The 27,411-nt window shown below is 38.6% G+C and overlaps 1 protein-coding gene and 1 long non-coding RNA gene across 2 annotated transcripts; both read right to left on the bottom strand.

Annotated features, from left to right (window-relative positions):
* Positions 1 to 211: 211 nt before the first annotated feature.
* LOC137735218 (Plastid-lipid associated protein PAP / fibrillin family protein) lies at positions 212 to 3,040 on the bottom strand. The gene is made up of 3 exons (XM_068474624.2): positions 2,478 to 3,040; positions 2,267 to 2,332; positions 212 to 546 (listed from the first exon to the last, which is right to left on the bottom strand). Exons 1-3 carry the CDS (start codon positions 2,933 to 2,935, stop codon positions 447 to 449), a joined length of 624 nt encoding a protein of 207 aa, XP_068330725.2. The 5' UTR covers positions 2,936 to 3,040; the 3' UTR covers positions 212 to 446.
* A 14,389-nt stretch (positions 3,041 to 17,429) lies between these two features.
* Positions 17,430 to 27,188, bottom strand: LOC137729591 (uncharacterized). Its single transcript, XR_015964891.1, has 5 exons — positions 26,470 to 27,188; positions 25,712 to 25,770; positions 19,997 to 24,106; positions 19,239 to 19,297; positions 17,430 to 17,633 (listed from the first exon to the last, which is right to left on the bottom strand). It is a non-coding gene; the product is annotated as an uncharacterized LOC137729591 (long non-coding RNA).
* Positions 27,189 to 27,411: the final 223 nt, after the last annotated feature.

Genomic DNA, 27,411 nt, shown 5'->3' on the forward strand with positions numbered 1-27,411 from the left:
ACTTCTTGAAGCAGTTAACTGTCTTCAGATTTCCTAATCTGTTGTCCAACTGGTCTTTCGAGCTTCATTTCGTGACAGTATATACTATAACTTTGACCAGTAGCAACTATGAGCCCCTAATTTTACAAATATATACCTCTAGTATAGGCACGAGACAACGAAATTCAGATACAACAGACTGTATGTTTAACGCCTAACCAGACCTTAAAAAAATGGGAAATTGACAAGGCTGTGGATTGATGAAATATGCAAAATTCAATGAAAAGTACAACATACTCTAAGGTAAAAACTAAAGTTATGCAAAAAGATAAGATCTGGAGTACCACGAGAAGGGAAGTAGTAACATTCTGAAGAAGAAAAAAAACGTTGATGGTTGGCTTTGAATAAGTGAACTCACATTGTGTCACTAGGAGAAATAATGAGATCACTGCAAACAACTTTCTTCTTCATTCTTTCCAAGTGTAGGGAGCACGGTCTACAACCAAATAGTCTCCTCGGATATCCTTCACAACTCGAATCTCGTCATCAAGGTACACAGTGTCAAACCTAAAAAGAACCAAATTCCCTTAATACCAAAAAACATAAAAGCTAAAACAAAGCAGCACCTCCCCAAGTATCACAAATACGGATTTGGGTTGATTAGAAAGACATTAGTATTGAAGCCTTAAGGAATACAAAATGCACCTCAAATTAAAGCATCAGATTTCTGTAATGTCAAGTTGTATGCTGATATTCACGCAGATAGTATTGCCTGTCAGAGGTTTGGCTTTTCTATCATGCAAGGGTAAATAGAAGTAAACCAGGCTGTAAATTTTTCTCATTTCTTTCTTTCTTTCTTACTAGTTTTGGTTAGTAATCAACTCAAGAGTTGAACCAGCAGTTTTCTTCAGGAGAAGTGATGAGTCTTCTGGAATAAACCATGTGTACAAAACAATGAACAGGATGCTACTATCAGGTGCATAACTTCCTTGTGACAGAAGATTCAACCTGATCAATTACGAGTAAACAACCTATGGTCGTAAAAACCAAAGTTTAGACTGCTCTCTGTGGCATGATAAACCTAAATTCCAAAATCATGCTACTAAAACCAAGCACCTAAAGAAAAGATGATCTTTAACAAGTAGTTTTCAAATTGCTCTACAAAACAAACAACTTGACTATTATATTGCACAGTAGTTTTCGACAGATGTCTGTTACTAAAGTTGAAAATTCAATGCTCTGGGGCCATTAGTCACACTATTCACCTATCTTTCAAGGTGGTATATTAATCCAGAAGTAGAAGCTAACTCTCTCAAAATAACAACATTCAGAAATTCAGCATCCATTAAAAAGGGCTCTAGCAACAAGAGGTAGGTTTCAAGCACTGGGAACGCTGATATGTTGCCTAGAGGAACAACCAGGCACACTTCCTATATGATAAGAAAAGTGGACACCAAACAAAGCTCCTTTGTAATTGAATCCCAAATTACGGAGGAAGGCTACATCTTTTCTGAAGCAGCTCTATGTCACACCTCAAAACCCACAAATGAGAATTAAAAATAGAGCAAATCAAATAGGTACTACCTATCTTCTTTCAAAACTAGCAACTTCTGGGATTCAGACGTCAAGAATAAATTAAAAGGAAGTATCTTTCATGCAACGAAACTTCATCAGGACAAAAGCAGTGATAAGTAGACTTATTGTTGGCACAAAGTACCAAGGAATTCCAATAACTGGAACTTGCAGCAAAGCGATACGTTCCCCCTTCAGTAAGGAGTTCTTGGGTTAAATCATGGAAGGTGAGGGATAGAACAGAATAAAGCTGTGCACCTCTAGGGCCTGTTATTATTTGTTTCAAAATTGGAAGAAAAAAATGCGGATATATGTACACTCCCACACAATGTAACAGAATGATTCACTTTGTCATTGAAATCAGAAGGTCAGGATAACAAGGAATAGGTAACGTAAAATAAATAACCAAAGAAACATTTATCATCACATATCAAGTTCAAAACAAATAAAAACCAGTAACCAAAACAAGTGGAGACATACCATGGATAAAACTGACTTAACAAAGAAACTAATGAGACTGTAAAATCAGTTCATGCCTTCATGAGACCGGTGTCGAAGCTAACCATATGAGTGAAGTTCATAATAGTCGGTTTCAAGCTCAGAGATGAAGTGATAGAGGCAAACTATATGGCTGAAGTTCATAACTTTTCTAACCATACCAAGCAAAGCAGTAACGACCTGGGATTTTCTTAACATCAGAAAATAAAGCACTCACCAGCCCTGCCCGAACGGCGGCAATGGAATTTCCCAGCTTTTCCCTCTTAGAACTGCACTTGTAAATCTAACACAAACCAAACATCACCAATTGATCATACAACAAAATATAATTAAGTAAATACCAAAACAAAGAAAAATAAACACTTCCCAAACTTCCAAATTGTAATTCGAATCGAAATTCAACTTCAACACCAAATTCTAACACATACTTGAAATTAACCCTCTGATTTGAAGCGACGGCGATATCAGAGCGGACGAAGAAAACCCCATCCGGAGGAAAAGTGATGACATTGTTGAGGACCCTTTGGCCGACATCGATCACCTGCAAGACGTCGCCGGTTTGAGTGCCGAATAAGGAAGCGTTCTGGATGATGAAGAGCTGCTCCTTCTCCGTGGTCCAGAGCAGCCGCCATGTGGCCGAGAGGGAGCCGCCGGTGGTGACGCTGTCTCGGCCAAGATCAGCCAGGTCGTCGATGGCCTTGACGATGGAGGCGAGCTTTGTGGGGTTGTTCTGGGTCATGAGGCCCCGGTCCTGGTCGCCGATGAGGTTAAGGAGGCGTTGCTTGAAGAGCTGCGATTGGGCGGTGGGGGCGGAGCAGGTGATTTTACCGGGGCGGGTGAAGTGGGGTTTGAGGGGGATAGCGCGGAAGGGGAGGCACGTGGCCATTTGATTATGGGGGGTGATGAGAGAGGGGGAATGATGGTGGCGTAGTGTTGAAGGTTTGAGTTATGGAGGTCATGGCTGCTAGTGGAAGTTGAACTGGATAATTGGCGGTTAAAACTTGAGAGGTTGGGGATAATTGCCAAATATTCAAAAATAGAAATTCATACATAAAATTTATAAATTAAATGATGTGTTACTAGAAATGAGTATGCACTTAAATAATAATTCAATTATCGAATTTCATATAATTTAGTTTTCAAAATTTTAGCGATAGAATGTTTCATTAAAAGATGAGTTATTATACCAAATGGTCCCTGAGATTTACATGATCAATAAAAATGGGCCCTGAAATCGAAAATCAATAGAAATAATATCTGAGATTGCCAACATCCACAATTTTGGTCTTTTCATTAAAAACACTTTGCTTAATTTTCAAAACTTCGTAACTCAATCGATTTTTAACCAAATTTGACCCATAATATATTAAAATGAAGATAACAAAGTGTAGAAAAAGATTACCTATTTGGAAGCCCAATGATTGTCGGAGATGGCCGGAAAATAGCCTAAAAGATGACCGGTCCGCGGGAAAATTAGAAAACTCGCCGGAAACTGGGTAAACTTTAAACGTTCTTAACTTCTTCAATACTCAGAGCAACTCCAGCGTTGGAGCCCTCCCCCCCAGGCTATGCACTATTCAATCTACCTAATGAACAGTAACTGCCCTTAATGAATAATAATAGTCTTGACAATAGCATTTGCATCTCCACCGTTACACTTCAATAGCCCTAGCAATAGGCAATAAAATATTAGTATTTTTTTTATTTATAAAATAATACAAAATAATTTTAATTGTAATATCGGATAAGATTTTTAATCGTTCTCGTTGCGCCACGTGTCATTATCCGAAGTATTATTAAATAATACAAAATAATATTATTTGTAATTTCGAATAAGATTTTTAATCGTTGTCGTTGTGCCACTTGTCATAAAATCCGAAAAAGACAATTATTGGGGATGGATTTCCGATAAATTTTTTAATCGTACTCGTTATGCCACGTGTCATTATCCGAAAATACAATTATTGGTGATGGATTTCTGATAAGATTATTAACCAATCATGTCGCGCCAAATGTCATAATCTGTTCACAATCTTTGAGGATAGATTTCCATCAGATTTTTAACGAATAACGGCATGCCACGTGTCATAATCTGTTCACAATCTTTGAGGATAGATTTCCATCAGATTTTTAACGAATGACGGCATGCCACGTGGCATTATGTACAACCTAATCATTTCTGAATCCTCCATATAATCCACCATCCATCATCACAAATCTCACACCAATTTTCTCAAGATCTCTATCATTATTCATAGTTTCTGCTTCCTTCTTCACAAAAATCTATATTATTATTCATAGTTTCTGTTTCTTTCCTACAATGTCTTCTTCTTTCTCAAGGATGCTGTGGGAACTCGATCAGGAAGAGGAAGAATTGTTTAACCAATCAGAAGCAATGTTCAATCACCAGGGGCAAAAAATGAGAGGGAATAGGATGAGGAGCGTAGAAGGAGAGATGACAAAGTAAGAATGGGTAGAGTCTCACATTCCCGTCGAGTCATCCAAGCTATAGCTCAGATCTGCAGGCCCAGCCGTTCCGGAAATCTTGATAGAAGCAGGCAACGACAAGGTATGGAACTCTTGGATGATTATTTTGTTCCTAATAGTGCATTCCCTGATACGTACTTTAGACGTCGTTTTAGAATGGAAAGACATTTGTTCAACAAAATCATGATTGCTGTTTGCAACCATGATTCTTACTTTGTGCAAAAGAAAGATGTTTTTGGTGCTATGGGTCTACTACCTGAGCAAAAAAGTATTGCTGCCTTGCGGATGCTTGCATATAGAGCATCTGCAGACCAAGTGAATGAGATAACAAGGATAGGGAAATCAACCATTCTTGAGTCCCTGATGAGGTTTTGCGGAGCAATCGAATCTATCTACACCACTGAGTACCTCCGCAAACCTACAAACATGGACTTGGAACGGCTGTTGAAGAAGGCCAAGATGCGTGGTTTTCCTGGGATGATTGGAAGCATTGATTTTATGCACTGGACGTGGAAAAATTGTCCAAGTGCATGGCAAGGCGCTTATGGGGACAGAAAATGAGCAAAAAGTATCATTCTGGAAGCGGTGGCATCTTTTGATACATGGATTTGGCATGCCTTTTTCAGGGTCCCGAGAGCTCAAAATGACATCAACGTCCTTGCTCAATCCCTAGTGTTCAACGATGTCCTGTAAGGAAAGGCACCAAAAGTCACATATGAGGTCAACGGACGTATGTACGACGGGCCATACTACCTAGCTGACGGCATTTACCCGCGATGGTCAACATTTGTCAAAACAGTGTCACGTCCCCGAAGTGCAAAGGAAAAATACTTTGTCAAAGCTGTCAAGAGGGGTGCAGGAAGTATGTGGAGCGTTGTTTCGGTATCCTCCAAGCTCGCTAGGCGATCGTTAGGGGTGCTGCCAAATTGTTTGATGTAAAGTCACTTTGATCCATCATGATGACATGCATCATTCTTCACAACATGATTGTGGAAAATGAGTACGATTATGAAGCCGTTGATGAATATGAGCCAGACACGATGAACAATTCAAGAACACGTATATATTGTGCTTATGACGCCACCGATGAGCCCGTGCAACATGAGCCATTACAAAGGGATGGACGTTACAATGAAAGGCTCATTCAACGATATACTGCATTTCAAATGCCAAACATGCACAATGCCCGACAAATTGACTTGATAGAGCACCAGTGGGCATTGAAACAAGCTGAAGATAATTAAGTTCATTTAGTGTGTTTTTTTGAATTTGGTATGTTTATGTTATTTTATTTGGTGTGTTTTATTATTTGGTATGTTTATGTAATTTTTTTAGTGAGTTTTAAATTATTCCGTATGCTTATGTAATTTTATTTGGTGTGTTTTTGTCATTTCAATAAATATTCTCTTAGTATAAATAACTTACCAAATTAATTTGAATAAATATTCAATAAATTGGAAACAACATAAATAATACAAACAATAAATAATAAATTACAACCCAAAATGATTGGAAAATTATGGGCTCCAATTACAAAAAGTACTTTATTCATCATCACTTAACCAATTTGTGCTGCTAGGATGATCTTCTCTTGTGGTGCTAGGATCATCTTGGCTTGCTATCGCTTCTCTTGCACGCCTCCTTCGCACCACGTCCGCTTTCTCTGACTTCCAAAAAAATTTAGAATTTGGAGACTTCCCTTCTAAAGGCGTGTTCATAATCTCACGATCTCGTTGAGCCCGTCTTTCTTCTCTAACATGTTCCCTTTCTTGCCTAAGTAGCTCTCTTTCTCTCTCATTAGCCTAAAATTCTCTCTCAATAGCTGCAGCTTTTGCGTCCTCTCTAGCCTTATCAGCCTCATATTTCGCCAGTTCCCTCACCAAAGTCAATTCACCTTGGTGAGTAAGTTCTTCCATGAACTTTGCATAATCATTCTTGGAAGCACTGCCTTTTCTCTTTGAAGCCTTCTTACCTTGAGGCCTAATTGGATAACGGGTCGAACCCGACGCTTGTTTAAGGAGGGGCATTTCGGGCACTTCTTCTGCATCATCTTCATGAACATGCGAGACATGATCGGGTGTAGAGTGTAGAGAGGTGCTATTCATGTGCACTTCTGGACCGACTAGCACAACTCTAAATTTAGGACAATCTTTGACAATATTCCAACATTCCCACCGGTTGAATGCTTTATTTTTGCTTTTGGTTTTGGCAGCGTACCAAGCTTGTGCTTGAAGTTCCTACACAATGCGGGAGAATAAATAATTATAATGAAAATAAGTAACAAATAAATAATACAAACAACATAATTATAATGTAAGTAGGTAACAAATAAATAATACAAACAATAAATAATAAATTATGTCGGTAACAAATAAATAATACAAACAATAAATAATAAATTATGTAGGTAACAAATAAATAATACAAACAAATAATTATAATGTAAATTTGGGTATCAAATAAATAATTATAATGTAAATTTATCGATAAGTTGTAACTGGAAGACAGACGCCTTTGCTCCCATCCTCTTTTATGAAGATGTGGCATAAGCAAACATGTTACATTTTTTCTTTAACCATCACCACTGGCGAAGCTACATCATAGAAAAGAGAGGCGGCCACCCTTCCGGTCGTTAGAATTTGACACTGAGGACAAGAATCCACCCCTCTTCACTAAATGTTGTTGTTGCGTGTGAAAACACCAGGAAAGAATCAGAAAACCACAAATTCGGATGAGCATGAATTTGAAGGCCTAAAAATGACGACGTACAACAGAGATTTGGTTGCCTTTCTTTTCCGATTAGGAGGAAAATCAGAAGACGACGCATTAATAGTTTAAGGGAAAACACAACCGTCTTTTGCTTTTGATTTTTTTACAAAATTGGTACTGCATTTGTTATGATATATCATAACTGCCACTGGACCTAATGAGCGCAACCCATTAGTTTCTGCACCCTAATGCTCAATCACAAAAAAAAAAAATGATCTTATCCAAAGATTTAATGATGGCCTTTAAGGGAAGATCATTTTCCAAGTTGCTTCTTATCTTGGAGGAGATGTCACTTTTATGTTTAATGGGACATATTTTTTTGGATCAACAATCCAAAGGTAATTGCCTTTCTCATCATGTGTCAATACCATATTAACTAGTTATCACACATAAAAGATAAAATTATCAACAATTTTTACACTTTCGTTTTCTCTTCTTGTCCTCATTCTCTTGTTTATGTCACTTAATGTTTATGCAATCATGTCAATTTATTTCACTTGCAATCTTTTCTTCTAAACTACCAACAAAAGTTGGGTGAAAACATTTTGATCTTTAATCTGAGTGTTCACATTTTCTGGGATGTTGAGTTGCAAACACTAACATGCAGTGCACACAACCCACACACACAAGTGGCATAACAAATGCACCCACGCTTTTGAAGTTCATTCTGTTTCTTGGGTTTATGACATTATAAACAATATTGAGATTGTCTACTATGTAAAATGATTTGGTTGTCTAAGGTTTTTTGGAACCTTTTATGCTTTTAAATTTCACCCCTCTCCTGACAATTCCTGGCTTCGCCACTAGCCATCACCTTGATCATACCTTGACGTTGTTACTTGTTGAGGTTGTCACGCATATATGTCCATTTGTGGTTGTGAGAAGTTGCAAAGTTTTGACCAATGGGGAGAAGAAAAAACTAGGAATGTTTCGCTACCAAGTTAGGTTGTCATGGCTTGATTTGATTTTCATGTTATTCTTTAAACCTAATTTGTTCTCATATTGATGGTGCAAGTGGTAGCGGGTGGAGGTGCAATCGGAACTGCATTGTTTGTGTAGAGAAAACCTTGCTACAATGTTAGCATCTCAAGAGCAGTTGGTAATTGCAACCTTTGCTAAAGATTTCTTAGTAATACCAAGGGTTCTTTCTAAATTTCTCAAGGGCGGAGCTAGGAAAGTTTATATGGGTGGGCTATTATTCTTTTTGTCTTCAAGGTAGGCTAATTTTTGTTGGTATTCAGACCATCTTCATCATTAATAAAACTTGAATAAAAATGAGAAAGATGGAAATCTTTATAAGGGGCAGTAGCAACAACAAAATGAGAGAACAAAAGGCAAAGAGGATACGGGAAAAACAGAGAGCAGAGAGATCTTTCTCACAAAGAGATATTTTCTTCATTTGATTTCAGCACATGGGACATCTAATAAGGCATTTAGACAACCTTTTTACAAAAGATCTAAGCCATACATGTGGCAATAAATTAGAGACCCAAAACATTTCATATTACATAAAAAGATTAACTTTAAAGCAAAGGATTAACTTTAACACTCCCTCTTAATGCTTTGCTGCTTCACTCCCAAAAGTTCTCTTAAGTAAATGAATCTACCCTTTGGTAATGCCTTGGTAAAGATATCAGCAACTTGATCTTCTGTCTTGTAGTAGATCAAATCGAGTTCATTGTCTTCCACAACACCTCTGATGTAGTGATGCTTCAGAGCAATATGTTTTGATTTGCCATGACAAACAGAATGCTTGCTCATGGAAATAGTTGACTTGTTGTCACAAAGGATAGGAGTTGCTGATTCTTGTTTTTCACCAAAGTCTTGCATAATTCTTCTCAACCACACTGCTTGAGAAGTTGCAATTGAAGCTGACACATACTCAGCCTCCGCAGTTGATAGTGCAACTGATTTCTGCTTCTTAGATGCCCAAGAGAATACACCAATCCCTAGTGTAAAAGTATAGCCAGATGTGTTTTTCAAGTCATCCACACTACCTCCCCAATCACTATCACAGAACCCATACAATTTTGGCTCAACATTCCTTTCATACATAATACCAAAGTCAAGTGTACCTTGTATGTATCTTAGGATCCTCTTTGTAGCTCCATAGTGAATGCGAGTAGGCTTGTGCATAAATTTGGACAACAAGCTTGTAGCATACATAATATCGGGTCTAGTCACTGTCAAATACAACAAACTCCCAACTAGGCTTCTATATACAAATTCATCAGCATCACCATTACCATCTTCTCTTTGAAACTTTTCATTCACAACTAGAGGTGTTGCAACAGGCTTGCAACCAACCATTTTGAATTTTTCTAGAAGTGTTTTTGCATATTTCTTTTGAGTAATAAAGATACCATCATTTGATTGAATGATACTAATTCCCAAAAAATAATGCAACATGCCTAGATCACTCATCTCATATTTCCTCATCATGTCATTCTTGAAATTCAAGATCATTTTATCACTACTTCCAATATAAACCAAATCATCAACATATAAGGAAATGATAAGGATATCTGAAATACCTTCAGTTTTGACATAGAGAGCAAGTTCATTCTCACTTCTTTGAAATCCCCTTTCATTGAAATATGAGTCGATCTCTCCATACCATGCTCTCGGAGCTTGTTTCAGGCCATAAGGTGCCTTCTTAAGCTTGTACACCTTGTGCTCTTGTCCTCTAAGAACAAATCCTTGAGGTTGATCAACGAACACTTCTTCTTTTAGGACTCCATTTAGGAAAGCGGACTTGATGTCAAATTGGTGTAGAAACCACCCCTTCTGAGCAGTTATAAAAATAAGGCCTCTGATTGTTTCATGCCTAGCTACTGGTGCAAAGGTTTCTTGGAAGTCAATCTTGGGTTTTTGAGAATAACCATTTGCTACCAATCTAGCTTTGTTCCTTTGAACGGAACCATCTTGTTTGAGCTTAGTCTTATAAATCCATTGCACTCCAATGACGGAGTTGTCACAAAGTCTATCCATTGGTTCCCATGTCTTGTTTTTCACAATGACATTGATCTCCTCTTACATTGCACCCTTCCATGTATCTTCTTTCACTGCACCATCAAAGTTTTCCAATTCTGCAACATAGAAATTGCAACTTTCATAGACTTTATTTAAGCTTCTTAACCGAACCGACGTTGAACTTGGACTCGAAGGTGTGGGAGAGTGAACTTGAGGATTGTTTTCAGGTGACAATTGTGGAATTTCCGGCTCAACTCCCTCTTCATTTGGCTAATTTTCTTCTTCAATTCTAATTAGTGTATATTCCTCTCGGATGGTTGCTTGATTCCAATCCCTTGAAGATTTCTCACTAAAGAGAACATCTCTACAAACCATAACTTTCTTCTTTTTTAATTTGTAGAGTCTATACCTTTTTGTGTGTGAAGCATAGCCTACGAAAATGCATCTTTCACTTGACTCATCAAGTTTTTGTCTTAGTTCTTTCTGAACATAAGCAAAGCAGATTGACCCAAACAATCTCAAGTGATTCACGGAAGGCTTTCTTTCACTCCATGCCTCAAATGGTGTCTTTCCTTCAATTGCCACTATCGGATGCCTATTCATCAAGTAGACCGTTGTATTAATTGCCTCACCCCACAAATATTGAGGCATTCCCTTGTCATGCAACATTGCCTTAACCATTTCGACTATGGTTCTGTTTTTTCTCTCAACTACTCCATTTTGTTGTGAAGTGTAGCTGACAGTGTCACATCCCGACCCAGGCTCCACCACATCCCAAGCTCAACTCTACCGTAGCACGATATTATCCATTTTGGGCCCCGACCACATCCTCACAGTTTTGTTTCTAGGAAATCACGCAAAAAATTCACAGTGGGTCACCCATCCTAGAAATGCTCTCACTCGAACTCGTTTAACTTTGGAATTCAGATGGAACCCAAAGCCAATGAGCTCCCAAAAGGCCTTATGCTATATGGAGGTGGGCATGTACATATAAGGCATAGAGGATCCACTCCCATGAGCGATATGGGATCTAACAATCCACCCCCTTTAAGGGCCTGACGTCTTCATTGGCACACTTCCTACCAAGGATTGGCTCTGATACCAAATTGTCACATCCCGACCCAGGCTCCACCACATCCCAAGCTCGACTCCGCCATAGCACGATATTGTCCACTTTGGGCCCTGAACACGCCCTCACGGTTTTGTTTCTGGGAATTCACGCAAGAACTTCCCAGTGGGTCACCCATCATGGGAATGTTCTCGCCCGAACTCGCTTAACTTCGGAGTTCCAATGGAACCCAAAACCAATAAGCTCCCAAAAGGCCTCGTGCTATATGGAGGTGGGCAAGTACATATAAGGCATAGATAATCCACTCCCCTGGGCGATGTGGGATCTAATAGACAGTAAGCTGCCTTTCCAAGCCAATATCTTGATAAAACTTATCAAATTCTGTGGATGTGTAATCTCCTTCTCTGTCACTTCTAAGAACTTTGATTAGATAACCAAATTGTCGCTCAACCATAGCTTAAAACTTCTTGAAGATTGAGAATACTTCTGATTTCTTTCTTAAAAAGTATACCTAAGTCATTCTGGAATAATCATCCACGAAGATTAGGAAATACTTGTTTCCCACTTGAGTGGAGGTCTTCATGGGTCCGCAAACATCTGTACAAGTCAATTCCAATGGAGCTTTTGCTCTCCAAGCTTTACCATGCGGAAATGAATATCTATGATGCTTCTCAAGTGCACAAGCTTCATAGATTTCTTCATTTTCTTGGATACTCGACAACCCATGCACCATTTCTTTTTCTTGTAGCTTCTTGAGACTTTGAAAATTCAAGTGGCCAAGCCTTTTTATGCTATAGCTTTGAATCTTCTTGCACTTCCATCTTGAGTGCATATTGAGTTGCATACTCAATTGTAAGAGGAAAGCTTCTACTCTTCCTCATCTCAATCTTAACCAAGAGTTGTTCACGATTCCTCCCATCATATATCTTGCAAGTATTGTCTCTAAAATATAAGCAGTAGCCATGCTCAATGAGTTATCCAAGACTTAGCAAATTTTGCTTCAAATCAGGAACTAACATGACATCCTTGATGAACATCTTTCCATTCTTCATATGCACGACAATAGTACCTCTTCCCAATGTATCGACTAGCTGCCAATTTCCCATCTTCACTCGGGTTGGGTTTGTAGTGTCAATATTATGGAGAATGTTCTTGTTCGCCGTCATATGATTGTTACAGCTGCTGTCCACAAACCAAACTTTAGCTTCTTCTTGGACGGTTGTATCATGACCAACATAAAACATATTGGTCTCTTCACCTTTTGCTTTGGTGTAATGAGCTAGCTGATTATCTTTGTAGGTACAATCCTTTTGCATATGCTCAAATCTGCTACACTTGTGGCATTTCACTTTTCCCTTGAACCAACATTCACCAGAATGAGCTTTGTCACAAATTTTACCCTTCGAAACATACAAACTCTTCTCAATATTTTTCTTCTCTTCAAAATTACCCTTTCCTTCCCACACTTTGTTTTTGCCTTTCCAATTCTTGTTGGACTTGGCTTGACTTAAACTAGCTTCAGTTTTTGGATTCATTGTAAGTGTTCGGAAAACATTTTCTACATTATTGTTGTCATGCCTGGATAGTCTCTGAGCAAAACCTTTGAGTGAACCAATCAATTCTTCAACACTCAAAGTTGACAAATCCTTAGTCTCATCTATGATTGAAACTATGTTGTTATACTTTCTTGGCAAGCTAATTAGATACTTCTAAACTATTCTTTCATCAAACAAGGTTTCACCATAACTTTTCATTTGATTAATAATCTCAAACAATCTACTCAAGTAATTATATAGCAATTCATCATCTTTCATTCTTATGTACTCAAAATCTCTTCTCAAAGATTGGAGTTTGACTGCCCTTACCTTAGTAGAGCCTCTGTAGACTTTCTCCAGCACATCCCAAGCTGATTTGGCATTTGTCTCATTCGAAATTCTCGGAAAAAAAATTCATCTGAGATAGCATTTTGGATGACCCCAAGAGCTTTTGCATCTCTCTTGATGTTTTCCTTCAATTCCCTTGTTTGAATCTCTATCAAAACCACAGTACTTAGAGGTACCACATAACCTTCTTCAATCAAGCTCCACAAATGATGAGATACAAAAATTGTTCTCAACTTTGTTCTCCAGAAGTCATAATTCACTCCACTGAAGATAGGAGTTCAAATCTCTCCACTACTACTTGAACCAGCCAAGAATTTGAAAATCTTGATTCTAGGGTTTCACCTAGAAATTTCCCCCTTTTGAGAATCAAAAAACGCCCCACTCTTTGATCAGATTAGCTCTGATACCATGTTGGTATTCAAACCATCTTCATCATTAACAAAACTTAAATAAAAATGAGAAAGATGAAAATCTTTATAAGAGGCAATAACAGCAACAAAATGAGAAAACAGAGGGCAGAGGATACGGGATAAACAGAGAGCAAAGAGATATTTCTCACAAAGAGATATTTTCTTCATTTGATTTCAGCATATGGGACATCTAATAAGGCATTTAGACTGCCTTTTTACAAAAGATCTAAGCCATACATGTGGAAATAGATTAAAGACCCAAAACATTTCATATTACATAAAAGGATTAACTTTAAAGCAAGGGATTAACTTTAACAATTTTATCAAAGAAGGCCGTGCTAATTTCAAAATTACACAACTTTGTCTTATCAAACTACACACTGTTTTCTAAAATTCCAAATTGACCCTAGGCTATAGCCCAACCTAGCCATACGCTACCTCCGCCCTTGAAATTTTTTAATATTGTATCCCTCTAGCATTTGCTAATGTCCTCGGTTCATGCTTTTCATCAACATTGTGAATTTATTGGTCACAAGTTCTGGCTATCAATGCTGCTAAGGATTCTACAGAGTTGGTTGCTAAACTACAAGTCTTCCACCACACCGCACAAACTAGGGCTGACAATAAGCATTTGTCTAGGTATTTTGTAATAACAGATATAACAGAAATTCCACATGGCATTATTCTAGTGATTGAGTTTGTTAATACAGTTAGAAGGGTATCATTGTAATTGGGATATATGGCTATATAATAGATTGTGTAGCTATCATTTCCTTAAGTTCATTTGTATACATTTTCTTTAATCAATCAATACATTCTCTTTTGTTTCTCTCTACCAATTATTTCTCTTCCTCTATACCAACTTCATCCTCTGTAATGTAGTTTACATGGTATCAAAGCCACTCGGCTCACGCCTTTGATTCTGGTGGTTCCATTTCCTATTATTTTTCATCTGTTTCTAGCTTAGTTTCTTTTCAAATTTTCATTAGATTTTCGGTGCTTCCGCGATTGTTCTTGGGTTGACTTTTCTGCGATTGTTACGATTGTTGGGCTGATTATTCTAGTTTGAAGATTTCTCCCTCTTAAAAGAGCTTTGTATTGGGCAGGCTCCAATTTTGAGCTGCCTTGCTTTCGGGCATTTCTATTCTTCTCTTGTGCGTTATATCCTTCATCCGGGTATCCGTCGTCGCCCCAGTACTAGCAGAGACGCCACAATGGAAAAATATTGATGCGAACATCACCGCCACCACAATGATCACCTTCATTGCCAACATTTTGCGACCTTGAAAAACTAGCAGTTCTTTATTTCTTGCGTTCGTAAGAAGAAGATCAAAACAAAGACGATTGATCAAGGACGAAGACGAGAAATTTGTGTGTAATGAATGAAGAGGAAAAAGTTGTGGAATAATGGAGAAGCGAATTGAAACTACGAATTGGTGGAATGGAATGGATTGGAAGAAGTTGTCTAGTGCATTCTTGCACATTACATGTTCGACGAAATGACAACTCAAGATTTTTTGTGAAGGTTATGTTTCTTGTTACTTTCTCTAAATTCTTTGAAGAATTGAAATGATTTCTTACTGCGATTACTTTTGGGATGTGACAATCAATTGTTTTCATCCAAATTAAGGCATGAAATCATCTCACTTTCGATCATCTTTTCTGAGTTTCATGTTGATTTTCTGATATTGGGGTTCAATATTATTGGAATAAGTATTTTGTTGATGGTTTGTGGATTTTACTCTCAATTGGGTCTTGGAGTTCATTGTTTAGACGATTAACAAGCTCTTGGAAGAAGTGGACTTGTTCTGAAGTATTAGATAGCACCGTGGATAATGCTTTGGGGTGACCAAGAAGCCTTGCAAATGAAGTATGAAGAATAGCAGCATCATAAAGTTGCTTTTTTGGTGCACGTGGAAGCACAACCCTCAATTTTTCTTGAATGGTTATAGGATGTGATCTAGAGATTACCTGTCAACACCCAAGAAACACACATGTTGAAGTTACTCATAGTCCTTGATAATGCAGTTGTTGCTACCATAATTTGTTCCAAATGGGACTTAATTTCAAGATTGTATATTGTAAGTCCTTGAATTTTTGTTGTCTCTTTATTAGGTTTGAATTGTTCAGAAGCTTATAACAGCCTATAATGTTGATTTCTTGGAGTGTCATTCTCCTTGGTTAATTTTGGTATCTGGGAAGATTTAGGAAGCTATCGGGAGTGTCAATCTCCTTGGTTGATTTGATTTCAGTGTCATTCTCCTTGGTTAATTTTGGTATCTGAGAAGATTTAGGAAGCTATCAAGAGTGTCAATCTCCTTGGTTGATTTGGTTTCTTGGAAGGTCATTCTCCTTGGTTGATTTGGTCTCCTTGGTTAATTTTGGCATCTAGGAAGATTTAGGAAGCTATCAGGAGTGTCAATCTCCTTGGTTGTTTTGGTTTCTTAGAGTGTCATTCTCCTTGGTTGGTTTGGTGCCAGTCTCTATAAAGATTTAGGAGGCGTAATTTGCATATACAGTAAGTGTGTTAGTATGGTTTGGTAATTTACAGTCAGTTCAAAGTCGAAAATCTGTTGGGTATGTTAACGATAAAGCTAGATTGTACTTGTGCCTTTCATCATGGCTTCACCGACGGCAAAAATTGTAGTCTTGTGTGATGATAACGGGGTGAGCAAAGGCTTTGGTCAACAGTTACAAAGGTGTCAGTGGGTGTTTTCATGTTTGCAGCAGGTTAATTCTTAAAGCATGACAGATATTTTGCTCTCGCAGTTCCAGATCAATCTCAAATACCTGGCTAGTTCAAATTTCAATTGGATACTCCAAGTGTAGTTTAAGGGGGGAGTAATAACTGATATAACAAAAATGCCACATGGCATTATTCTAGTGATTGAGTTTGTTAATATAGTTAGAAAGGTATCATAGTAATTGGAATGTATGGCTATATAAGGGATTGTGTAGCTATCATTTCCTTAAGTTCATTTGTATACATTTTTTCTAATCAATCAATACAATCTCTTTTGTTTATCTCTACCAATTCTTTCTCTTCTCTGTACCAACTTCATCCTCTGCAATGTAGTTTACATTCTGATTGCTATGTCATGGAAAAATCTACGTACTTTTTCCTTGTTCTTATTTCGTATAACTCTTCGTGGGTTTTAGTTTCTGTGGCATTGTGGTTATGCTTGCTCAAAGGCAGCAGCCAGCAGGCTAACAAAAGTATGCCAATACATGAACTAGCTAGAGCACATATGCTTCCTCTCCGTAGTTTAGATTAGTTTAAAATTGAAACTTGCTTGAACAAAAAAAATGGAGTTTTAACTAAACACTCCCAGTACTGTTCGCTTTAACGAAAAATGACATTTTTACTCTAAAAAGTCACTCCTGGTACTACTCACTTACAACACCTTTTTGTCCTTTTGATTAAAACTCAAAGTTTTCAAACTCTTTTCATTAGTTTTTATTTTAAAAAATGTATAACAATATGATAACAATGCAACTGAACTTATTCCACAGCTTGGATGCATAGAAATCCTTGCACATTCTATCACTGCTCATGTTCTTTGCCCTAATTGTTGCAGCATAGGATTGGACCTTACGAATGGAACCGTCTGCAACAACTTAGAAGCCAGGGTCATTGAGCCGGCACAATGAGCAAAGTGAAGATGTTTCGAGTAGAAATTCACACGCACACACACATATATGACACACCCCGACCCAGAAAGTCCACTTGGACCCTGAATCGAGCTGTGCTGGCCGACACCTGGAAGGTGACGAAGCCATAAAATGTGATAGTGTACAAAAAGTGAATAAATTTGAATCTAAAAGTGTCTAAGTACCAGAGTGCGCTACGAGTGGGAGCGAACCCATTTTCACACGCGATGTCAGAGCATAAGTAAGGTACAGTAGTATGGGTAAGAATCATACCCTCAAAAATATCCATTAATACTAAGATTCACCACAGATTGTTGTCAATACGAACTCAGCAGCTAAAACCTGGAGGGCACCAAACAGAAGGTGTGAGTAAGCAATAAAACCAAGCTTCCCAAAGTTATTACCTCTCTAAAAGTAATGCCCTAATGTAAAACCCGTATCGTTTTCCATAAGACAGTACAACATATATACATATATCCAAACCATACTCAGAAATGACCAAAACCACGGTTTGCCATTAACTCCACCATACATTAATAAGTAGGCCAAATGAACTAAATCAATACAAAGTGATATATCAGTCAGAGTCATCTAAAATGACATGTACAACTTATCCGTATCTCATCAATCATGGCTAGCATATAAGTCGGAGTCACCTCTAGTGACCTGTACGACTTATCCATATCTTATCAATCCTGGCTAGCATATAAGTCGGAGTCACCTCTAGTGACTTGTACGACTTATCCATATCTCATCAATCCTGGCTAGCATATAAGTCGGAGTCACCTATAGTGACCTGTACGACTTATCCATATCTTATCAATCCTGGCTAGCGTATAAGTCGGAGTCACCTCTAGTGACCTGTACGACTTATCCATATCTCATCAATCCTGGCTAGCATATAAGTCGGAGTCACCTATAGTGACCTGTACGACTTATCCATATCTCATCAATCCTGGCTAGCATATAAGTCGGAGTCACCTATAGTGACCTGTATGACTTATCTATATCTTATCAATCCTGGCTAGCATATAGCTCAATAAGTATACCTGCACACGAGTCGGAACCACCTAAAGTGGTCTGTACGACAGGACTGGGTGTAAATAAATAAGCTCAAGTGCTACGATCACGTGAAGACTGGGCGAATAATCGCGGGTCACCTACGAGTCGGAACCACCTAAAGTGGTCTGTACGACAGGACTGTGCACCTACCTTGAATCCAAGGTGAGCATAAGGTGCGGGAGGTGAACATCACGTGAAGGACTGTACCCTGGCCACGGGCGGGAGCACTAACACCGGGGTGCAGGTTTATGAGCTCTCAATGCATCTCAATATAACATGTGTAACTCATGGCAACCAGTACGACAGTATCGAAGTTGCCTAACACATAACTGTAGTCGTGCTATAACGCAATCGATTCAACTAGTACCATAAACTCACCTGAACTTACCAGGGTGTCCTGAGTTCACCTTTGCACTTGAAAGTATTCCCAATAATTATATGCAAGTAATATACATATTGATATACTATGATGCAATCTAATACTCAACCATGTCGTAGCATGTTCAATTATAAACAATACAATGAGAAGTGTACAATCAATAACGCATTACTCCCAAACTACTTATTTTCAGGGATAATTATCCATGACAACCCAATTAACACTAATTTAGCTAACTAATTCATAAAACTAAAACTTGCCTTTACCAATTTCCTTCGCCTTACTCAATTTCCCAAGTAAGGCTTTGGTCTCAAATATTTTATGGCTGCATCTAACGTCTCGTTAGACTGCCTACGTACCCTAAATAGGGATCAAGCCATTCGTAGTTCATATCGTACTTCAAGCATTCACAATAATTATATATGAAAGTAATATACCTAATCAATTTAAAAGTGTCGATAGAACTCTCAATAATATGTACGATAAAAAGGAAAAGATCCACTTACTTGGAGTCCATGCTATGATTCTCTAGCGCACACATCGAGGCGTCTTGACTGATTGGTCCCTGTGACCAATTATCAAATCACATCTCAGAACTCTTATCCGAAGAGTACGTAATTCACATAAAACACAACCTCAACGACATTCTAAAATAGTTTGATACCCATTGACCACAAGTCAACCGTCGATCAAAGATCGACGGTAGGGTTTACAACCCTGTATAACTTGACCCGGAAGATCCGCATATCAGATTTCCAATCCGCAACTCCCAACGATCCACAATATGTTTCAAGAATAACATACTAAAATTTCATTACGATCCAACGGTCAGATCTCCGCCAATTGCCTAAAACAAGTGGCCATGGACATTTATTTTACTAACTTACAAATCCAATTCAGGAAGATCCGTAAGTCGGATTCCCGATCTGTAAATTCCTATAATCTTTAAATATTACGTATTATAATATATCCCATTTTGGTGACGATCCAACGGTCGGATCATCGATTCACATTTTTATCAAGTAACGTATCGTAACGAATTTAGGTTCCAACTATCAACCTACGTCATTCAAATGACAAAACTGAATTCAAGACATTTGACATAGCCTAAAAATAGCATTGGCGGCCCACTGGCCACGCGCCGCCGCACGCGCCGCCGCGGGTGGCGGTCGGCCGCCCCGACTCGCCGGAAAATCCAACTATTTCCAAAAATTCTCAAACTTCACAGAAATGAAGATCTCAGTGAGTGGAGCAACTTTCATACCTGCCACGAAGTCCAAAAGTGGACGGAAGATGGTCAATTTTGCCCACGAAGCCGGCGGATGCCTAAAACTTCCCGACGTCGATTCGTCGTCTACGGTGGTCCAACGGGGTCAAGGTTGGTTGGGTTTTGCTCCTGGGATGATGGGCTACAAAGCCCAAGTGGTGGAATCGGCCATTGCTTTGCCGATTTGCCGGAAAATCGAAAAGGGTGGCCGGAGCACCATTGATTTTCGTCAACTTTCGTGGCCTCAAACCGCCTCATACCATGGTCAATCAAGGTGGTTCTTGGGTGGGTTTTGTAGAGGGGAATGAGAGCTTCAAGATGGTGGTGGTGGCATCGAAAAACTCCACCGGAGTTGGCCGGAATCGGCCTTGGAAGATGATCTCGTGGTGGCGCGGGTATGGGTGCACGGGAAGCTCTCTTCCCTTTTTTTTTTTTTTTTTTTTTTTTTTTTTTTCTTTCTTTCTGTCTTTCCTCCCTCCGTTTCTGATTTTGGGCTTCTCCCACAAAGTGGGGGTTTAATTTAAATACACACTAAACCTTGAATAACCAATTTCGAACGTCCGTAACTATACCGTTATAATCCGGACGCGCAAACGGCTTTCGCCTATACGTTCGTACCAAAGAGTACTACGAGGATATGCTTAAAGAAAAAGTCTCACATCTCTCAAGTCGATGGTCAACGGAAGTCAAAGTCCTTGCCTCTAGGGTAATTTAGTAAATTCACGCTTTTAAAATAAAATAAAAACGTAAAATTTGAAACGGGTTGTCACAATCTACCCACCTTAAGAAAATTTCGTCCTCGAAATTTAAAATCATCAGTCCAAAGTAGAATACTCAAAATTAAAGAGATATATGTATGTAAATACATACACGAGGAAGATACAAAGTGATGGCGACTACATAAAAGAGGATGACATTCCGTCATGATCGGAGCGTAGTGACTCTTCTTTCATGCCTCCAAATTCCTACTATCCTCTCATAAACGTGTTCAAAGCGTAACGCACTTCGAAATTAAGTATGTAATATTTTTAGGTCAAGCCCAAACAACCATTAACGAATTAAATAAGTAAATACAAATATTAACGTAGAATAATCTACTTGTTTACTTGCTTAACAACCCAACGAATAAGTTATTAATATTACGGTCTGCACCCCGCAAAACCGACAATTCACTGTTGTCTTGATAAGCAAGTAACAATTCTCGAGGGTGCAATATTACCATCTTGCCCCTCAATGGGAAATACACATGCCAGCCTTGATCGTACTCATTCACTACCTTCTGAGGCAACATCGTCAATAACATAAATTTTCTACATCACAATCTCAATCAAATTTTGTTCGCAATAATCTGCTGTAAATCACAAACTGCACATACAATAATTGTATTATATTTCGAAGGATACCATACTCCTAAACAGGAATGTAACCGTAGTTACCCATAATTCTAACAAAAGTATGCGTTCATTAAATATGCGTTGTGCGTAAAATGTCCATACATCAACTCCGATGATACCATAGTTAACCCAAAATTGTAACCGTGGTTACAAGTGACTAAAATGGAGATAAGGATATACTGCAACCATGCTACTGGTCAGACAAACAAGATGCAACTCGCCCACAAAGGTCTGAGTAACTCATTTCAAACTAATCGTTAATCTAGGGATAGAAATGCAATAAGGAACAACTTCTAATACTCAAAACCTTCATAACGACTTCCAAAGGCTTGGAAGTGAAACATGTAACACGATGAAATATAAATACACCAAGATGATAATCTTGTCAGGTTTCTGTTTACTGAAATTGGTATAAAAATCTAGGAGTAGTTTTCTCAAAAAGTCATCGTCCTCTGGACGTACTTAGAAAATTGTAGTTGTCCAGAAAATTTTGAACTCTATAACCTCAATATCCTCACAACATTAATCAAAGGCAAGGTCCATCTAGAGTGAGGATTCATTTAAAACACATCAAAGGAAGCCTCGATTTTATCTCTTCCCTACTTCCACATTTGGTCACGTCACAAAGAGAACTTCTAGATCACATCACCCGAAGAGGTTGACTACATCCCACTTCTATCTTAGTGGTCTTCACAAGTGTCTTATTGTTGAAATTTCAACACCCATTTTCAGGAAATAACTATTGTCAATACTTCAATTTTTTGAGCAAGAAGAATATTGTTTTCTACTTAAGTAAACAACCACCAATTGGAACATCATATAAGCGTATCATCGGTTTAGCATCACGATTAATGAATTTCACATTCTTTACATATACCACATATCTCGAACTGCGCATATAAAAAGATACTTCCCAATTAAATAGAAAAGGATAAGTTGGAAATGTGCGAGAGTAGATACACGATAGTGCACTCATAGATGCTAATTTAATTCTACTATTGCCTCTGACAGAACTTAGCTTGTTCCAAAAAGTAAATGTAATAAAAAGTTCTAAGATCAATGAAGATTTGGACACACTTTTCTACATAAGAGTCCCAATCAATATTCCAATGAAATTAGAAATTGTTAATTCTAGGTCAGAAGTATGATGGTTCATCTTTAGCGGTTCTACCACCGAGAAACATAAGCGTTAACATACTAAGAAAGTCTGAATCCGAATTGACTTATCACATCAATCGACAATCATCATGCATCATCAAAATCTCCACCGAGAAGTGTCATTTAGCCTTCGAAATAAGGTGATGACTGTTGACTTTAGGTTAATGAATAAGATGATTCGTTTCAAACGATTCTAATCGTGAAAAGTAAAAGCAATACTCCGTCATGTTGCCATACCAACTTAACAATGTGGTGGTATCCGCGGTAGGATTTTTGGGATATGACGCCAAAAGTATACGTCCTCGAAATTTACAGTACTACTAACCAACTCTACGACACGAACTAAAAGGTCTTCACAGTTTCCTCGACACTTATAACAATCTAACAGTGAGATATCATCCCGCATTTCGATTCTAATGTCTATGGAAGTGATCGAGAGGTGGTTAGTCAAAGGGTTTTCGTTTACCTAAATAAGTGATAAGGTAAAACAACAATCATGAGTTTAACGTCCTATTGCAAAGCTTATTCCTAAGCTTCCACGATCCTAATTTATTCGGCTCAAGCGAAGTAGTTCATTGATCCTAGGAGGATTTGATGATTGCTTTTCGGATTTCTACAACTCCCAGGATATGACAACTTACATTCGCAAGCCTATTCTCACACATTTAATAAGTACAACTACGAAAGCAAAAATCTGGAATAGCGTTGATTGAAAAATCTCAATGCTAGAAAAAGACCTTGCTTAATATCTACTTTCAAAAAGACTTCATCGACAGTCGATCTTCCTCCTAAAGATCCAACATGAACACAAGTACGCTTGTAGATATTAGTGCTAATAGGGACCGAACAATAATTATCCCTCCGATGATCTTCCGCGGAATGTTACTAAGAAATCAAGATTAACTAAGATTTCCAATCTTTAAAGAATCAATACTAATGGCGGTAGGACAATGATAGAATTATTTGGTAATATCTCTGGCAATACATGATTATCAAAACATTTACTTAGGCCATCAACTTGCCTCACTTTTATACCTTTCCTCCACAATGAAAATCTTCGTTTTAGTTCTATGGACATGGCCAAAATGATCATCTAAAATGTCGTGAAGACAACATAATTGTCCAAAACTTAAGAAAAGTTAGCATATCTTTCCATATTCGACGAGGTGGCATCATTCGAACGTCAAACACAAAAACCAAGAGTGCTCACATCACGCGTGTGATGAACACAATACTGCCCAACATATGCTCTGATACCAAACTGACACACCCCGACCCAGAAAGTCCACTTAGACCCTGAATCGAGCTGTGCTGGCCGACACCTGGAAGGTGACGAAGCCATAAAATGTGATAGTGTACAAAAAGTGAATAAATTTGAATCTAAAAGTGTCTAAGTACCAGAGTGCGCTACGAGTGGGAGCGAACCCATTTTCACACGCGATGTCAGAGCATAAGTAAGGTACAGTAGTATGGGTAAGAATCATACCCTCAAAAATATCCATTAATACTAAGATTCACCACAGATTGTTGTCAATACGAACTCAGCAGCTAAAACCTGGAGGGCACCAAACAGAAGGTGTGAGTAAGCAATAAAACCAAGCTTCCCAAAGTTATTACCTCTCTAAAAGTAATGCCCTAATGTAAAACCCGTATCGTTTTCCATAAGACAGTACAACATATATACATATATCCAAACCATACTCAGAAATGACCAAAACCACGGTTTGCCATTAACTCCACCATACATTAATAAGTAGGCCAAATGAACTAAATCAATACAAAGTGATATATCAGTCAGAGTCATCTAAAATGACATGTACAACTTATCCGTATCTCATCAATCATGGCTAGCATATAAGTCGGAGTCACCTCTAGTGACCTGTACGACTTATCCATATCTTATCAATCCTGGCTAGCATATAAGTCGGAGTCACCTCTAGTGACTTGTACGACTTATCCATATCTTATCAATCCTGGCTAGCATATAAGTCGGAGTCACCTATAGTGACCTGTACGACTTATCCATATCTTATCAATCCTGGCTAGCGTATAAGTCGGAGTCACCTCTAGTGACCTGTACGACTTATCCATATCTCATCAATCCTGGCTAGCATATAAGTCGGAGTCACCTATAGTGACCTGTACGACTTATCCATATCTCATCAATCCTGGCTAGCATATAAGTCGGAGTCACCTATAGTGACCTGTATGACTTATCTATATCTTATCAATCCTGGCTAGCATATAGCTCAATAAGTATACCTGCACACGAGTCGGAACCACCTAAAGTGGTCTGTACGACAGGACTGGGTGTAAATAAATAAGCTCAAGTGCTACGATCACGTGAAGACTGGGCGAATAATCGCGGGTCACCTACGAGTCGGAACCACCTAAAGTGGTCTGTACGACAGGACTGTGCACCTACCTTGAATCCAAGGTGAGCATAAGGTGCGGGAGGTGAACATCACGTGAAGGACTGTGCCCTGGCCACGGGCGGGAGCACTAACACCGGGGTGCAGGTTTATGAGCTCTCAATGCATCTCAATATAACATGTGTAACTCATGGCAACCAGTACGACAGTATCGAAGTTGCCTAACACATAACTGTAGTCGTGCTATAACGCAATCGATTCAACTAGTACCATAAACTCACCTGAACTTACCAGGGTGTCCTGAGTTCACCTTTGCACTTGAAAGTATTCCCAATAATTATATGCAAGTAATATACATATTGATATACTATGATGCAATCTAATACTCAACCATGTCGTAGCATGTTCAATTATAAACAATACAATGAGAAGTGTACAATCAATAACGCATTACTCCCAAACTACTTATTTTCAGGGATAATTATCCATGACAACCCAATTAACACTAATTTAGCTAACTAATTCATAAAACTAAAACTTGCCTTTACCAATTTCCTTCGCCTTACTCAATTTCCCAAGTAAGGCTTTGGTCTCAAATATTTTATGGCTGCATCTAACGTCTCGTTAGACTGCCTACGTACCCTAAATAGGGATCAAGCCATTCGTAGTTCATATCGTACTTCAAGCATTCACAATAATTATATATGAAAGTAATATACCTAATCAATTTAAAAGTGTCGATAGAACTCTCAATAATATGTACGATAAAAAGGAAAAGATCCACTTACTTGGAGTCCATGCTATGATTCTCTAGCGCACACATCGAGGCGTCTTGACTGATTGGTCCCTGTGACCAATTATCAAATCACATCTCAGAACTCTTATCCGAAGAGTACGTAATTCACATAAAACACAACCTCAACGACATTCTAAAATAGTTTGATACCCATTGACCACAAGTCAACCGTCGATCAAAGATCGACGGTAGGGTTTACAACCCTGTATAACTTGACCCGGAAGATCCGCATATCAGATTTCCAATCCGCAACTCCCAACGATCCACAATATGTTTCAAGAATAACATACTAAAATTTCATTACGATCCAACGGTCAGATCTCCGCCAATTGCCTAAAACAAGTGGCCATGGACATTTATTTTACTAACTTACAAATCCAATTCAGGAAGATCCGTAAGTCGGATTCCCGATCTGTAAATTCCTATAATCTTTAAATATTACGTATTATAATATATCCCATTTTGGTGACGATCCAACGGTCGGATCATCGATTCACATTTTTATCAAGTAACGTATCGTAACGAATTTAGGTTCCAACTATCAACCTACGTCATTCAAACGACAAAACTGAATTCAAGACATTTGACATAGCCTAAAAATAGCATTGGCGGCCCACTGGCCACGCGCCGCCGCACGCGCCGCCGCGGGTGGCGGTCGGCCGCCCCGACTCGCCGGAAAATCCAACTATTTCCAAAAATTCTCAAACTTCACAGAAATGAAGATCTCAGTGAGTGGAGCAACTTTCATACCTGCCACGAAGTCCAAAAGTGGACGGAAGATGGTCAATTTTGCCCACGAAGCCGGCGGATGCCTAAAACTTCCCGACGTCGATTCGTCGTCTACGGTGGTCCAACGGGGTCAAGGTTGGTTGGGTTTTGCTCCTGGGATGATGGGCTACAAAGCCCAAGTGGTGGAATCGGCCATTGCTTTGCCGATTTGCCGGAAAATCGAAAAGGGTGGCCGGAGCACCATTGATTTTCGTCAACTTTCGTGGCCTCAAACCGCCTCATACCATGGTCAATCAAGGTGGTTCTTGGGTGGGTTTTGTAGAGGGGAATGAGAGCTTCAAGATGGTGGTGGTGGCATCGAAAAACTCCACCGGAGTTGGCCGGAATCGGCCTTGGAAGATGATCTCGTGGTGGCGCGGGTATGGGTGCACGGGAAGCTCTCTTCCCTTTTTTTTTTTTTTTTTTTTTTTTTTTTTTTTCTTTCTTTCTGTCTTTCCTCCCTCCGTTTCTGATTTTGGGCTTCTCCCACAAAGTGGGGGTTTAATTTAAATACACACTAAACCTTGAATAACCAATTTCGAACGTCCGTAACTATACCGTTATAATCCGGACGCGCAAACGGCTTTCGCCTATACGTTCGTACCAAAGAGTACTACGAGGATATGCTTAAAGAAAAAGTCTCACATCTCTCAAGTCGATGGTCAACGGAAGTCAAAGTCCTTGCCTCTAGGGTAATTTAGTAAATTCACGCTTTTAAAATAAAATAAAAACGTAAAATTTGAAACGGGTTGTCACATATATATATATATATATATACAAGTTTAGTAATTAAGTATAGTAGTCTTGCTTGCTTAATAACAGGCTTTGTTAATTTTTTTTTGAACTAGAAGTTCTTGGTTTGATAGTGTTTGCAACTGACACAACTATAACTATTCTCCGAATTCATGACAAGATCTTTCAACA

This window comes from Pyrus communis, chromosome 7, assembly GCF_041283825.1.
Source record: "Pyrus communis isolate YQ-2024b chromosome 7, ASM4128382v1, whole genome shotgun sequence".
NCBI classification, from domain to species: Eukaryota; Viridiplantae; Streptophyta; class Magnoliopsida; order Rosales; family Rosaceae; genus Pyrus; species Pyrus communis.